The sequence below is a fragment of the Carcharodon carcharias genome, chromosome 6, assembly GCF_017639515.1.
Source record: "Carcharodon carcharias isolate sCarCar2 chromosome 6, sCarCar2.pri, whole genome shotgun sequence".
Taxonomy (NCBI): domain Eukaryota; kingdom Metazoa; phylum Chordata; class Chondrichthyes; order Lamniformes; family Lamnidae; genus Carcharodon; species Carcharodon carcharias.
Window position 1 is genome coordinate 106341665 of NC_054472.1, and position 12388 is coordinate 106354052.

At 40.5% G+C, this 12388-nt stretch overlaps 1 protein-coding gene across 8 annotated transcripts in view; it reads left to right on the forward strand.

The window, feature by feature from the left end:
- The window catches only part of pcmtd1 (protein-L-isoaspartate (D-aspartate) O-methyltransferase domain containing 1), an 84167-nt gene that overhangs the window by 40146 nt on the left and 31633 nt on the right, over positions 1-12388 (forward strand). For all 8 annotated transcript variants that reach the window (XM_041189539.1, XM_041189543.1, XM_041189542.1 and 5 more), the window contains one exon: positions 11881-11983. In XM_041189539.1, the coding sequence (XP_041045473.1) occupies positions 11881-11983 (103 nt within the window). The remainder of the gene's footprint in view (positions 1-11880; positions 11984-12388) is intronic.

The window sequence follows — 12388 nt, forward strand, 5'->3', positions numbered from 1 at the left end:
AGGGTTGAGTGGTCCTGGCAGAACCCACACTGAGTGTCAGTGAGCATGTTGCTGTGTTAAGTGTCACTTGATGGCACTGTTGAAGACACTTTCATCACTTTGCTAATGATGATCAAGAGTAGACTGATGGGGCGGTAATTGGATTGGCTTTGTCCTGCTTTTTATGGACAGGATATGCATGGCCAATTTTCCACATTGCTGGGTATATGCCAGTGTTGTAGTCACACTGGAACAGCTTGGCTAGGAGCGTGGCAGGTTCTGGAGCACAAATCGTCAGTACTTTTGCCAGAATATTGTCAGAGCTCATAGCCTTTGCAATATTCAGTGCCTTCAGTCATTTATTGATATTACGTGGAGTGAATCGGATTGGCTGAAAATTGGCATCTTTGATGTTGAGGACCTCCAGAGGAGGAGGCTGAGGTGGATCATCCACTCGGTATGTCTGGCTGCAGATGGCTGCAAATGCTTCAGCCTTGTCTTTTGCACTGATGTGCTGGGCTCCCCTGTCATTGAAGATGGGGATATTTGTGGAGAATCTTTCTCTTTTAGTTGTTTAATTGTCCATCATGATTCACGACTGGATGTGGCAAGACTGCAGAGCTTAGATTTGCTCTGTTGGTTGTTGGATCACTTAACTCTGTCTTAGCTCTGTCTATTGCATGCTGCGTTTGCTCTTTGCCATGCATGTAGTTCAGTGTTGTAGCTTCACCAGGTTCACACTTCATTTTTTTAAGTATGCCTTCCTGTGCTCTTCATTGAGCCAGGGTTGACCCCCCAACTTGATGCTAATGGTAGAGTGGAGGATACGCTGAGCCATAAGGTTACAAGTTGTGGTTGTATCCAATTTTGCTGCTGATGCCCCACAGTGTCTTATGGATACCCAGCCTTGAGTTGCTAGATCTGTTCGAAATCTATCCCATATAGCATGACGGTAGTGCAACATAACACAACACAATGGAGGGCATCCTCAATGTGAAGACAGGACTTTATTTCCACAAAGACTGTGCGGTGCTCACTCCTACCAATACTGTCATGGACAGACGCATCTGTGACAGATAGATTGGTGAGGAAGAAGTCAGGTAGGTTTTTATCCTCTTGTGCCCTTGCCACCTGCTGAAGACCCAGTCCAGCAGCTATGTCCTTTAGGGCTTGGTCTGAGCCACTCTTGGTGATGGATATTGAAGACCCCCAACTAGAGTACATTCTATGCCCTTTCCACCCTCCATTCTTCCTCTAAGTGATGTTCAACATGGTGGAGTAGTGATCCATCCCCCCTCAGCTGACGAAAGGTGGTAACCAGCAGGTGGTTTCCTTACCCTTGTTTGATCTGATACTATGCGACTTCATGGAGCCGAGTCGATGTTGAGGGCTCCCAGGGCAGCTCCCTCCTGAATGTATGCCCCTGTGCCACCACTTCAGGTGGGTCTGTACTGTTGGTGGGACAGGGCTGGTGATGTTGGTATCTGGTACATTGTAAGGTATGATTCCATGACTATGACTATGACAGCTGTTGCTTGACTAGTCTGTGGGACAGCTGTCCCTATTTGGCAAAAGCACCCAGAAGTTATTTATAAGGTTGACAGGGCGCAGTGTGCCGTTATTTCCAGGTCAATGCTGGCAGCCCTTTCATCCCTTTGAGACTTTGTAGTGATTTGATACAACTGAGTGGCTTGCTGGCCATTTCAGAGAGCAGTTAAGAGTCATCCACATTGCTGCAGGCCTGAAGTCACATGTAGGCCAGACAGGTAAGGATGGCAGATTTCTTTCCCTAAAGGACATTAGTGAACCAGATGAGTTTTTACAAAATTGACAATGGTTTTTGGTCTTAGACTAACTTTTAATTCCAGGTTTGTTAATTGAATTTAAATTCTACCAGCTGCCATGGTGGGATTTGAACCATTAGCCTGGGCCTCTAGTTCCTAGTACAATGACATTGCCACTATGCCCTTACATGCCATTGCCAAAATTCCTTGATTTGATGTATGAAAATTGGCTGCCCTAAAAATAGAATGACCAGCCTGAATCTTTTGACATTTGCCAGTTGAACAAATAATCTAAAGGTATCCCTGATGTGCAATATCCCATGGATATTATTCCATGCACAATGATTCTCTCAGCTGATGTACGTAGTTGAAGGGATTTTGGCAGGGAATGGCATGCATAGGTTAGAATTGCTTTCAGCAATTTGTGGCAGCTTGAGAAACAATGTCTAATAATTTAGCTTTCTTGGAAGTTCCAGGCACCCTTGTCCTCTTTTTGTGAGATGAACTGATAGAATTATTTATAGGCTTTCTCATGGTGGTGGTATTGTCTACCAAAATTGGCAAACTATTGCCCTTGGGAACAATGGAAAGAGCTCATTCTGAGCAAAAGAATGCTGATCTCTTCTCCCAGTACTTTGTAGCTCCCACAAATACACAGGACTTCATCTGATACTAGATCTCAGGGTATTCCAGGTACTATTTTAATGCTTTTTTAGCTGCCTCTCGATGTCTAACCTGTGAAACTTCAGCTTATCTAAAGTTCAACTGGCCAGCTGTTGTTCCACACCAAGTCATTCTTACCCTTCACTGGTGTCTTTGGTGACCTGCAGTGCTTCCCAGTCCTGCAGCACTTAAAAATTGTCATCATCGATCTTGACTTTTCTTCACCACCCCTCAATAGCCCAACAACCTGTCCCTGAACTGTGCTCATCTGACTCTGGCTTCCTATAGATTATCCTCCTTTCTCTCTGTGAACGTATGGACAATCTTTGCCCCATCGCTGGTGGTTGTGCCTTCAGATCTACAGCCCCAGGTCTAGAATTTTCCCCAGTGAGCTCTTCTGCTGCTTCACCTTCCTCTCCTCCACTCATAAACTCCCTTTGAAACCTTTCACCAAGCTTTTGGCTGCACTTCTAATATCCCCACCTTTATCTCCAGCTTTTTTGATTTATGCTTCTGTTAAGCACTTTTATCTTTTCTACCTTAAAAGCACTATGTAAATACTTGTTTTATTTAATTCTCAGAAGAGGAAAGTTTGTATCTTAAATGTTATTCAAATAGTATGTTCAGGTGACTCTTGTCATTACAGATCTTAAGGATTGAAAATATGGGTCAGAATTTGGCACTGCAATTTCTTGGGCTTCATATCAAATACAAAACCAATAGAACAAGATACTTAGCTTGCATTAAGCACGCAGGTGTTACATGGAATGCGTTCCTTGTCTCCGGTTAGATGCACCTTCATTTTTCTTTATATCTGGTTTAACAGTCCTTAGCAGGTGGTTATTGGCATAGTCAAGAAGCAGATATTCAGTGCAATCTAGGAACTTTTCTTTGTGCGAATTATAAAAAGACTTCACCCAAGCAAGACACAATGGATTTGAAGGCATTATTCCAAACTATTGAACAGGGCTTCCTGCTTCTAGATCTGCTTGCAGTGCCACAAAATTTGATATCCTTACTGCAGGAAACAAAAGTATATTCAGGCCTGAAATTATATGTGAATTCTTAAAAAAAATCTGTGAGTGTGGTGTTGCTAGCAAGGCCAACATGTTGCCTATCCCTAATTGCAATGAGAAGATAGCAGGCAATCTTGAACTGCTTTAGTCCATGTAGTGAAGGTGATCCCACAATGGAATCCATGTTGGTGTAAGACTGGATTCATCTGTAGACAGACTGGGTAAGGACAGCAAGGGTTGAATTTCTATTTACAGATCGGGATCCTGATGTTGGGACCATTTCTGGGCCCAGACGTCATGTTGCATTGATGCTTGGTTCCAGAGCAATTTTCAAGATTATGATCAATTAGTGGCAGATGATGCGTTTGCCATCCAATTAAGGATGACTGGCTCCTGAGGTTGAAGGACCAGTAGGCGCTATAATGGAGCACTTGCTCCCTGGTCTGCTGCCAGGAGATTGCCTCCATTTATCGGCCAAGTTTTGGCCTCAGCAAGGGCTCACTGATGCCAACTGGAAAATTCCAGTCGGTGTCAGGAGAGTGGCCTTTAAAAGGCTGTTTAGGTAGCCTACCCTGTTGCATGTGCATGGGGAACGCCCTCACCTCACCACACCCCCCCACCCTCCCCAAAGCAGCCTCTTCTGAAAATGGCCTGGAGGTGGGAACATGATGGCAAAGCAGTATGCTGCTCTTTGCCCCCATGTCCACCTCCAATCCTGCCTGTTCAGCTGAAAATTCAGCCCCCCTGCCCTACTCTCAGGGACATTGGTGAATCAGTTGGGATTTTGTGACAATCTGAGTTTCATAATTACTTTTTTTTTCCCACTGGTACCAGCTTTATATTACTGGAATTTTAAAACTGAATTCAAGTTCTTAAATTGCCATGGTGGGTTTGAATTTGTTTTTTCGGGACTATTAGCCCAGGCCTCAGGATTATTAGTCCAGTAACAATCACTACACTAGTATATTGTCTTTGGCTTCTGCTTGTTTGAGATACTTTAGAAGTATCATCTTAGTTGGTGTTTTTTCTGGCATTCTCCCATTTCTTGGTAAACAATATTCGGGCTTAACCTCTAGATCTTTGGTTATGGTTTGGGAGGAGAATGTTTTTGCAAGGATTCTCTTGCAGCAATCTTCTCTACGACAGGCAGCAATACCAAACTTTACTCTCTCAGGGTGGATAACTCATTATTGCTTGTGAATATAAAACAAATGTGCAGTAAAGGCAATTCCCAAAAATAAAGACCTAGATTGACTATCTCCATAATAGCTGATTTTTGGGTTGGAGGTAAAGTGCCATGGAAAAATAGGTATCCTTTGTCTTGGGGCTGAGAGTCACTTTATGCTGTTGTTGCAACAATTTCCTTCCCTTTCATCGGAGATGCATGATCTGGTGCATGCAGAAATACTGCCAAGCATCCCCCAAATATTTAAGTGAACCTGAACCCAGAAGATCTGCCTGCTGGCAATCTGGCAGAAATTCAGCCAGATATGAAAATCTAGGCCAAAGAGTTTTAACATCCCACTGTGGTTAAGTTCCATGTCTCAGCCTAATTTGATGCAGCTGTTGAGGACAGTTTGGTCTGGCTTTCTAACTGAGGAAAACAGCCAAGGCACATTCAAACAAATGCACACCAGGTGAATTGTCCAAGAATGTATGACCAGCAGCTACTCTTGAATGTATCTTGCAGTTAATTGAAATCGTGAAAGCCCAGGCAACTGTTTTCAAGGGTATTTAAAAAGCTGAAACTATTCAAGCTGAGTTGAGTCATGTCAGTTTGAACCTTTTGGTACTTAGATACTTTATTGAAAAATAAAGAATCTGATTGGCACAAGATGTAAATGTGTTATAAATAATATTTATTCACTTATCTCTTCAATACATTGATAGCTAATAAACTAAAACCAAGGTATGATGTTGTAATGCTTTTTGGAGTAAACACCTTTCTGGGCAGGCGCAGAGTCCCAGCAGCTAAAGCAGTTAACAGCATGGTTTTTTGTTCGTCGTTCTTTGCTAAAGGGGACTTCCTTATGGGAATCTTGCTTATGGGAATTACGAAAAATTAAAAAAAAATCTGAAGTACTTAAAATAAGGGAGAAAAGGCTCAAAACGTATATGAGCGCTGTCAACATAGAAAATAGGAACAGGTAGGTTATTCGACCCTTCGAGCCTGCTCCACTACTCAATATGATCATGGCTGATCCTCTATCTCAGCACCATACTTCCGTGCTTTTTTTCATATCCCTTGACACCTTTAGAGTCCAGAAATCTATCTGTTTCCTCCTTAAGTATATTCAGTGACTTGGCCTCCACAGCCTTCTCTGGTAGAGAATTCCAAAGGTTCACTACCCTCTGAGTGAAGAAGCTTCTCATCCTCAATCCTAAATGGCCTACCCCATATCCTGAGGCTGTGACCCTTTATCCTAGACACACACACACACCAACCACCCCCCCCGCCCCGGCCAGAGGAAATATAATCCTTGCTCCCAGTCTGTTCTAATGTCTGAGTACATGATTTGCAGTTTCAACAATTTTTAAAATTCTTTCACAGTATATGGATATCACTAGCTGTGCTGGCATTTATTGCCCACCCCTAATTCCCTTTGCGAAGGTGCCGACGAGCTATTTTCTTGAACCACTGCAAGCCATATGATGTAGGTACACCCGCAGTGCTGTTGGGGAGGGAGTTCCAGGATTTTGACGCAGTGACAGTGGAGGAACAGAGATATAATTCCAAGTCAGGATGGTGTGTGAATTGGAGCAGATTAAAGATGGTGGTGTTCCCATGCATCTGCTGCCTTTGTCCTTCACAGTGGTAGAGGTCACTAATTTGGCAGGTGCTGCTAAAGGAGCCTTGGTGATTTGCTGCAGTGCACCTTATAGATGGTACACACCACTGCCACTGATGGTGGAGGGAATGAATGTTTAAAGTAGTGGATGGGGTGCCAATCAAGCTGGCTGTTTTGCTCTGGATTCATGAGTAAAATAATTTTTCCTGTGTTTTATCTGCAACGAGTTCACTGTGACAACATTCAGAGCTTTAAGCTGCTGTGACACCAAAATTGAGTGTCTTCAAAAGTTGAGCCTGTTATTTGTTTTCCAAAGCATAAAGATCCAAGGCATGCTAATAATTGAGCTGTGAATAAATGGTGACTGGAGGGCATTTTACATTGGTACCATCTTTCAGGAAAGAACAATAGTGAAGTTGAAAATCCAACCCACTCCCTAGAATTTCCTGGTATCGCTAAATCAGTTACAATTGTAAGGCAGCTACCTAGAATAATTTGCGCATGCTTGCAATGCATTATTATTAATCGGTTGATTTGTTGTGCATGATAACATTATGGGCCCGACTGTCTGGCAGTGGATGTTTTGTATTTTCTGTAGGGACCCCTGTCATCCCTTACTCTGTACCTTTTGGATGGTGGATTATCTATCTTGTTGGATCTTCTTTGGTATAGGTTTTTTAATTGGTAAGAGATAACAGGGCCCCACAGCTATAGGTTTAGGAGTTTATGGACACTTTCATTAAGTTTTTCACTTCATATCAGAATAAATTAGCTCTACAGCTGCATTGAATGGTAGGAAATAGCATGTGGCAGTGCCTATCCCTGACATGACAATTTTTTGTGTACTAAAATCACATGGTTTCAAGGAAGCCAATCAAGCTAAGCTTTAATTCTGTGGTGTTCGGCAGATTTACATATTCAAAAAAAATGACCCTACTCCTCTCTGAGCACTGCTTTTCTTTGTTGTCTACTTTTATCTTAACATACGTGTGGTTTTGAAATATGTGTTTTTGTTCCTGCTCTTATTTTTGCTCATTACCAAATAATTAAATTTAATTATATTGTGACCACTAGTCTCTAATGATTCCACTACATTAGGGATGTTATCCTAGTTTAAGGAAGCCAAGAATGGATGAAATATTAGATTTTAATACACAATGGAATCTTGTATCACATTTGGTAGTTCTTAATCTGTTGCCACACTATCAATAGGGCTTTCCAAGTTTGAGTGTTTATGATTGCTGTAAGAAACTCTTTCATAAGGCTATTTTGATATTGACCTAAATTTGTTGCTTCCAGAAATTTGATCAGTGCCCACTGAGAAATCTGTAGGATCTGTCTTGGTTGCATATGCTACGTAATGTCCAGTGGTGTGTTCGATCAGTTTGCCTGTTAGAGGCCCCTAACTAGATCATAACAACCCCCATGGGGTCGCTGGGAGAGCAGTTTGGGTCATGAGCTCTGAGGCAGCAATAGTGGCTGTGGAGCGGAGACTGAGATTTGGCAGAACTGGCATTGGCTGCAAGGTCCTTTTAAATTTGTGTTATTTTTGCCTATGGGTGTGGCCTAATCCATTGAGCTTTGAGGAGCGATTGTTGATACCAACAGAGCCTGAAAAATGGTGGTCTTATTTTTTATGCCTGTTTCCCTGCTGTTTGAATCCCCACCCTGTTGAACCACACTCTTCCCCACACCCTTCAGTTTTCACCCTGGGGTCATATCAAGAATGAAGCATTAAAATGGGTCAGAGCAGAAAAAAAGTTTGGGTACGCTGAGTTATGTATTTATTTGATCACTTGTTAAAATTTTAATTGTAAATTACTGAATTAAATAATTTACCATGCCTTCCAGAGTTGGCATAACAGAACAACAAACACATTTGATTACTTGGTTTTTTATTGAATTTTTCTGATGTATAAATAAAACATGAAAGCGTATTGATTCATTGAAATTATAAAAAATTACAATAAAATTGAAGGAAGCTACTCAGCAAATTGTGGCAGTGCCAGCTTTTCAGTGGGAACTTTCTAATTACATTTCCTCTGTTCCCTGTAGCCAATGAATTCCCTTTCAGATACTTATCTAATTCTGTTTTGAATAATATTTATAGTTTTTGCATTACTAGCTACTTGTCACATTTTTGCCATGATTTATTAACCATTTTTACGTGAATATAATTTCTTCCTCCTTTTTGTTCTGTTAGGTAGTTCTGAATTAGTGATTTTCTTATTCGCCCATCAGCTTCCTGGCACCACTAAATCAGGTTACAGTTTTAAGGTGGCCACACATATTAGTCTTGGCTGAATGCTTCAATCTTTCATAAACCTTTGATTATTTTGAAAATCCCCATTAGATCCTACTTAACCTGGGCTTCTATTTTAAAAGTGGTGCTAATATCAATCAATAATGTTTTATTCATTACAATCTCAAATGTTCAGGTAACCAAGGTTCAAATCCCACCACCAACCCCCCACCCCACCCAACTCCTACCAATATTTTGATCTTTAAAAAAAATGGATACACTAAATGAGCATGTTTGTAATCACTCTAACAATTCCTTAAGAAAGTTAGATACTTTTCTTGGGTTGGAGCAAGTCATATGCTAAGAAATACTCATAGGAGTTAATGTTTGAGTAAAGAGTTTCTTTAATTTTGAGGGATGAGTTGAGAAAAAGAGAAGAGCAGGTAGAACATTGGATCCCAAATTATGCTGATTGGTTGGACGCTACCCAGCCGATGAGGTGGAACACACAGAGTAATCATAAAACCAGTTATCAGTAGTAGGCAGGCATTGAAAACCAAGAGATATTCATGAATGCCAGAAACATTGGAAACATTATGAACTTCAGGCTATTGTGGCAACTGGAAACTGAAGTCTGAACGTTAGACTATGAAAAAAGTGTAACATATTGGTATAGGTGTTGAAAAGAGTAAATAGGAACATAGGTAGTATAATTGTAGGAGACCTCCCTGAAACTGTTGCCTGATTTAGTGGTGTCAGGAAGCTGATGGGCAAATAAGAAAATCACTATCTCAGAACTACCTGCTAACAGAACAAAGGGGGAAATGTGGAAGAAAATTCGTAGGAGGCTTAGGGCTCCATTTGAAATGGAAAACTATTTAAGAAAAGACGTTGGGAAGCTAACACAATGGTTTACCCTCCTTTGTCTACCACAGTTACCCCAGGAACCTGACAGAACGTTTATGACTAGTCATAGTGAAGCAATAACAATAGTCAATAAAATGAGTACATAGAATTACAAAGCTAATGCAGCGCACTGACAGGCCATTCTGCTCTTTCAGTCCATGCAGTGTTCGTGCTCCACTTGAGTCTTCTCCTGTCTTTGCTTATCTTGCTCTTTCAGCATCTATTCCCATCTCCCACATATCCTTATCTAGCCTCCCTTTAAATGCATAAAAACAAAAAAACTGCGGATGCTGGAAATCCAAAACAAAAACAGAATTACCTGGAAAAACTCAGCAGGTCTGGCAGCATCGGCGGAGAAGAAAAGAGTTGAAGTTTTGAGTCCTCATGACCCTTCGACAGAACTGAGTGAATCCAAGAAAGGGGTGAAATATAAGCTGGTTTAAGGTGGGGCGGGGGGCGGGGGGGGGGGGGCGGTTTGGGGTGGGGGAGAGAAGTGGAGGGGGTTGGTGTGGTTGTAGGGAAATATAAGCTGGTTTAAGGTGGAGGAGTGGGGTTTGGGTGGGGGGAGAGAAGTGGAGGGGGTTGGTGTGGTTGTAGGGACAAATAAGCATCTGTCGAAGGGTCATGAGGACTCAACGTCAACTCTTTTCTTCTCCGCCGATGCTGCCAGACCTGCTGAGTTTTTCCAGGTAATTCTGTTTTTGTTTTCCCTTTAAATGCATCTATGCTATTTGCCACACCCATTCCCTGTGATATCAGCTTCCATGTTCTCACCATTTTCTGGATAAAGAAGTTTCTTCTGAATTCCCAATTTGATTTATTGGTGTCTATTTTATATTGGTAACCTCTAATTATCCTCTTACTCACAATTGGAAGCACCCACTCCGTGTCTAATCTGTCAAACCTTTTTATAATTTTAACCTTCTGTTTTCAAGAGAAGAGAGACTTAGTCTATTCATGCTTTCATGCTGGATATAACGTTGCATTTCTGCTACCACCCTTATAAACCATTTTTGCTTTTACATTTCTGTACTACATGGCAACCAAAACTGTACACGGTATTCCCAAGTGTGGTCTAACCGAGGTTCGATAGAGATTTTGCGTAACTTCTGTACTTTTCAATACTGTTGCTCTATAAATAAACCCTAGAGCTTGATTTGCTTTACTTTTAATCACCTTAACCTGAGTTGCTACTTTTTAGTGATCTATCTATTTCTACTCCCAGATTCTGTTTTTCTATCCCACTTAGATTCTTACTTTCCTAGCAATATGTGACCTTATTTGTTTTACCAAGAATTTATATCTTATGGTTGTATTGAAATTCATTTGCCAATTATGTGCTCATTATGCACTTTTATTCACGTTGTCTTGTAATTTGATACAATTCTCTTCTGTAGGAACTAGCTTCCTCGCCCCTGAAAAAAAAAATTGACGTCCTCTGTAAATTTAGAAATTGTTTTTTGTCTGAAGTCTAAATTGCTAAAAACAGTAAGCTACGTCCACAACGTACAAATCTGAGGATATCATGCTGAAACTGTAGGGTATTGTAGTTAAACTGCATCTGGGTACAATGCCTAATTTTGATCAACAAAGTACAGATGAGACATTCAAACCCTGGAGGTGTGATAGAGCAATGAGACTGATCCCTAACTTCAGAGCAAATTAATTATGAGGAATGATTATAGATACCTCATTTTTTTCAACCTTGAAAGGAAGTAATTGATAAGTGACCCCGTTGAAGTATACAATCGTAAATGGTTTAGAAAAAATAAGTCTACTTCAAATTACAATGTGATAGTTGGACAAGTGTGTATTGGTTCAAGCTGGTGAAAGGCAATATTAGGATTAATATCAATGTTCTTGCTAAATTATCAACACAAGGAATAGACATTAGGACAGTGCAGTGGAGTGAGGCAAGAAAGAGTGTTACATTTTCATAGGTGGCCTGAGCAGAATAATGTGCTAAAAGTCATTAATAACTAATTAATAATCTTATATAAAAGCTTATTGTTTAGCCAATGTGGTTATGTAGGCAGCAGCACATTTGTTCCTGGCTAATTTAATGTATTTTTGATGGTGTTTATTGAGAAAGAGAGATGGCTAGAAAACCTGAAGAATTTCCAACTCTTTTTCAAAAAGTCTCCTAGGATCTTTTTAAGTCCACCTCAGAACACCGGTGGAACTTCAGTTTACTGTCTAGCACATAAAAAAAGACCTCTAATGATGCAGTTCTCACTCAGTATTACACTGGAATGCCAATCTGGGTTATTTGCTCAAGCCTTGCAGTGGCACTTGAAGCCACAATCTCTGACTCTGAACACACTAGCACTGAGTCAAGGTGGGTTTTTTTTGGAATTATTTAAAATTATGGATTTGTTCTGAATTCATAAAGTAAATACATTAACTGGCCTTTCTCATCCAGATGCATGTTGTAAAAAGAGATTGTTTCAATTTATTAAGGTTTGCAATCTTCTGATTTTTTTTTATCCTTTGCTTTCTAGGCCCTTTTGGGATAAACCATGGAATTGAGATTCATGCTGATGTAGTAGATTACGCCACAGAAAAGTTGGACAATTTTATAAAAAACAGTGATAGTTTTGATAAGTAAGTATTGTAAGTAAGTGTGATCTGAGTTTTCCTTGACCTTTTTTTCTCCCAAGCTCCATTAAAATCTGATTTTTCTTTCCCCCAAGATTTGGATACATATCCATTAAGTGGAACTGTTTTCTTTGTGCTTGGTTTTGCATAAATTCCATGTTTTGTAAGTGTAAACTTTTTGTGAAAGGATGTAATTACACTACATTCTTGTGGCAATACGCTGAGATATTGTTTTGACCTACCAAGTACAGTACAGCTATGACAATATAATTCTTGTTTTAAAGCAAGGGAGAATTTAAGGATTAGCAAAAACAACATCTATTTATAATGCTCTTTTATTATATTGAAACATCCCAAGGTGCTTCACTCAGGTATTATCAAAGAAAAAAATATCAACCCACATCATGAGAC